Source organism: Melampsora larici-populina (assembly GCF_000204055.1).
Source record: "Melampsora larici-populina 98AG31 unplaced genomic scaffold MELLAscaffold_134, whole genome shotgun sequence".
NCBI classification, from domain to species: Eukaryota; Fungi; Basidiomycota; class Pucciniomycetes; order Pucciniales; family Melampsoraceae; genus Melampsora; species Melampsora laricis-populina.
The window spans coordinates 31,887-35,425 of NW_006768898.1; the positions used below are offsets into that span (position 1 = coordinate 31,887).

At 37.0% G+C, this 3,539-nt stretch overlaps 2 protein-coding genes across 2 annotated transcripts; both read left to right on the plus strand.

Annotated features, from left to right (window-relative positions):
• Nucleotides 1–106: 106 nt before the first annotated feature.
• MELLADRAFT_85106 (uncharacterized protein) lies at nt 107–322 on the plus strand (the record flags this gene model as incomplete). The annotated part of the gene is made up of 1 exon (XM_007419148.1): nt 107–322. The coding sequence occupies one exon, from the start codon at nt 107–109 to the stop codon at nt 320–322; it is 216 nt and encodes a 71-aa protein (XP_007419210.1).
• Nucleotides 319–993, plus strand: MELLADRAFT_114274 (uncharacterized protein; the record flags this gene model as incomplete). The annotated part of the gene is made up of 3 exons (XM_007419149.1): nt 319–506; nt 651–705; nt 814–993. 3 exons carry the CDS (start codon nt 319–321, stop codon nt 991–993), a joined length of 423 nt encoding a protein of 140 aa, XP_007419211.1.
• Nucleotides 994–3,539: the final 2,546 nt, after the last annotated feature.

The following is a 3,539-nucleotide window of genomic DNA, read 5'->3' on the forward strand; positions in this document are numbered from 1 at the left end:
TTTTGAGGCATCGGCCTGTCGTACTGATATTCGGATCGTTTCTTGCTGACTTTTCGTCTGCGTGTCGCGATACTCTTTATCCCAGTGTCACCAGAGCTATGCACATATGGATATGGATCTCAAGCCTACATTGCGATTGAAGGTGGAATCTATTGCACCAGAATATGGTTTATTCAATCTCTCCTTTACATCATTTGTGCGAGCTTATGGATACCATTCCATTCTTTCAGCTAGCGATTGCGTTGAATCAATCAGTGCAGTTCTCAAAGTGGCAACTGAAGTGAAGCTTGATTTCCACACACTTCATAGTGAAATGGAATGAGTAGTATAGATGATGGAGGTCAGGATGGTACGTTTTGGGATGCTGGACGAGAATTTAAACCATGGAGAGAGTTGTCAAATGAAGTGGTTAAAATATCAGTTGAAAACATTCAGCCTGATTCACTGGAGGCAGGTGATATTGCTACAAAGACGAATGCATCAAATAAACTCAAGGAAAATGCCTGGTGCGTAGAGAACTTTTGGATGCTATCTGATGCCCTATCAACTGAATAAGTTTGTTTAGATCTTTGTCTCTCAATTTTTAATTGGCAATAACATCACACCAATCATGTTTAGACAATGATGTGGCCCGACATTCCTTAAATCAGCCTTACCTCTCAGTATGGCCTTACAGAAATCAATTATACAACAAGGAAGCTCGATGTTAGGAAAACAAAGATCCTTTTAATTCGGAGTTAATTGATCAAAGATGGACCTGATCTACATGTCTTTAGTCATCTAGCTACCTTAACTAGATTAGGGGCTTGGTAGGTATATGCAGTAAGAGATTCAATTAGTGGATCAAATGGAAAAAGTACAGAATCAGACTCAAGTAAGAAAAAACCTAAACATTATCCATTTGTGATTGCAAGTTTAGATGAAATTGGATATTTTTATTTGGTAGTTGGCGTTAATGGTGCAGCTCAATATGTTGACATTAGCATAAGCTAAGTTTTTTGACATCATTTATCTCTTCATGAATTTGTTATGAAAACAGAAAAACAAAAAACAGTTTTTTCTGTTGTTGATGATGTTTTTGGAAACAATAAAGTAGTAAATTTGGTTTAGTATTTCAAGAACCAGCTCAAATACCTGATGTTAGAGCTAGACATGATAGTTCTGAATTAGAAATGATGACTCAATGATTTTTGTACAAAAGCTACATGTTGGTCTTCAACAATAATCTTTTCTCTTACATAGATCATCTTTCTTTTCAATTTCAATTTGTTTTCTTTGGTATGTGTTTTTGTGTTGTACTGTGGGGGGGTTTGGAATAGGGGAGTTCAAGTTAAAAACATGATTAAAATATAATTGCGCCTACCCCAAAATTCTACTTATAACCTTCAAATTTTTGAAACACATTTATAAGGCCTAACCTGAGGAGCACATTCTAGCAAAAAAATGTAAAAACATCATTTTTGAAGGTCTGGGAGGCCAAAGTACAAAATTTTTTAACCACTCTTTGGCCCACTCAAACTCCCCTAATGAATTCTTGGTATTTTTGAATCATGTAGATATACAACTTTCATATAATTATATAGATATCAACTTTTATTAGTAATATGATTGACATTGGATTTGGTGTTTGTATACCCATCGTCAGTTAATCACTTCTTTTATGCAAAGTTTGTTCTCTTTGGATACCATTTATGTCATTTCTTGAATTTCTATTGCCATTGTTTTGTGTTGCTAACATGATTCATTGATTGTGAAGAAAGAGTCAGAAAAAGATGAAGTTGGCCAACACCTGCACCACCAACAATTTTACCTCGGGTTGAAGAATCTGCGGCATTGGTGGATGAAAATCCTTGGACAGATCTTGTCCGAGGTTTCTTTCAAGGTATTTTTATGCCTTGAACAAAACCTTGGATGAAAACCTTGCAATGTTTCTGTCCCAGGTCTGAGAGCCGAGAATACCTCAGATTTTTCAATCTGAGGCAAATTTGTTGGTGGTGCTGTTGTGAAATCCAGGGATCTGCTGATGCTTCTGGAAAAAATATCAATGTTGCTGCAATCCACCATCCCCACAGTGAGTTACTTTCTGTAGAGTCATCAGATTCCTTACAATAGGACTTTTGTATTTTGACCACGCAAGTCATATTCCATCTTTGCAAAGACTAATGCTGATATGGAGCTGATATATGCTTGCAAAATTGGTTTTCAAGTGGAAGGGATTTATGTATCAGAATTGTCCTTGACTTCTTAAACCAAGACTGACATTGTCAAGGCCTACACTCCCATTCAAGACCTGCTTGCTTGGCTTCTCCAGCTCAGACCTAAGGGGGAGACATGCAAGTTGATCCAATTCATAGCCAGTGAATCCCAATCCCAAACTCAAAACCCAATTCCCAACCTTTAAATTTGCTCAACATCATGTTCATTAGCATTTGGATCACTCGTTTTATAAATAGTCTCTCCGATAGCCCTGACATGGTTAATTCCTCAGAAGAAGTAGCACATATTACTTATACTACTCAAAAAAGAGTTCATGTACTTGTGGGCAAGTACTGTGCAACTGAGAAGGTCATGCCCCATCAGTAAATCATGAACTTCAAAAACCAACACGCTCAGTATGAATTTATGGGAAGGCATTTTGACCAGGTACCACTCTTTACTGTCAAGTCACAGTGTGATGCTTTGTGGTGTACACTTGCCGTGAGATGTGTTGAAACAGTTCTGGAAAGGCGTGTTACTTGTAAATCATTTGTTTGCAGTTTGAAACTTGGCTGAAGAACAATCTTGGAAATGTAATGTTTCAGGAAGTGCCCTAGGGCCTGTTTGTATGTTCTAATTTGCTGAACATTATGATCACTCATACCACTGATCAATAATTGCTGATACTTTTAGTGTTGGCATTGTACATTGTCTTTCAAGCTTACACTCAACTGACTCACATTTGTAGCCATAGCTGGACTTCTGGTGGTTGGTACGTTGGGATTGAGTGATGGTATAGCTAAAACCCATGTGGCTCATCATCCATGCTTCAAAATCCCACATTATGATGTTTTGCACACTAAATTAGGACCCCATCATCAATCCACTGATGAAAACTATTGGGATAGCCTTTGGAAAGGCTTTAGACACTGAGTAAGTCTTAACATTATCTTTCAGTAAAATACTTCTATATGATACCACAGAACTGATGTTTGGTTCAATTATTTTGTGGAAAATGAAGGAGATGTAGTGTTTTATAAGAATGCTAAAGTTCAAGCTTTCATTTGATCAAAGGAATCTGATGGTTCTCCAAGTGATTCTGGAATTGAAGTTGATCAAGCTCAATCAATCTACATCACCATTTCCCTCTCTACAATTGACTCAAGCGCACAAGTGATATCTTTTTCTTTGGCTCAATCTATGCAGTTTTGATCAGATTTTCAAGTGGTAGACAGAGAAAAGGGCTTTGATTGGGAGAAATTGAATTTTTCTTAAAAATAGAGAGAAATGCTGGAAAAATAAAAAAACTTGAAGAAATTTTGGTTACAGATTCTATATGTACA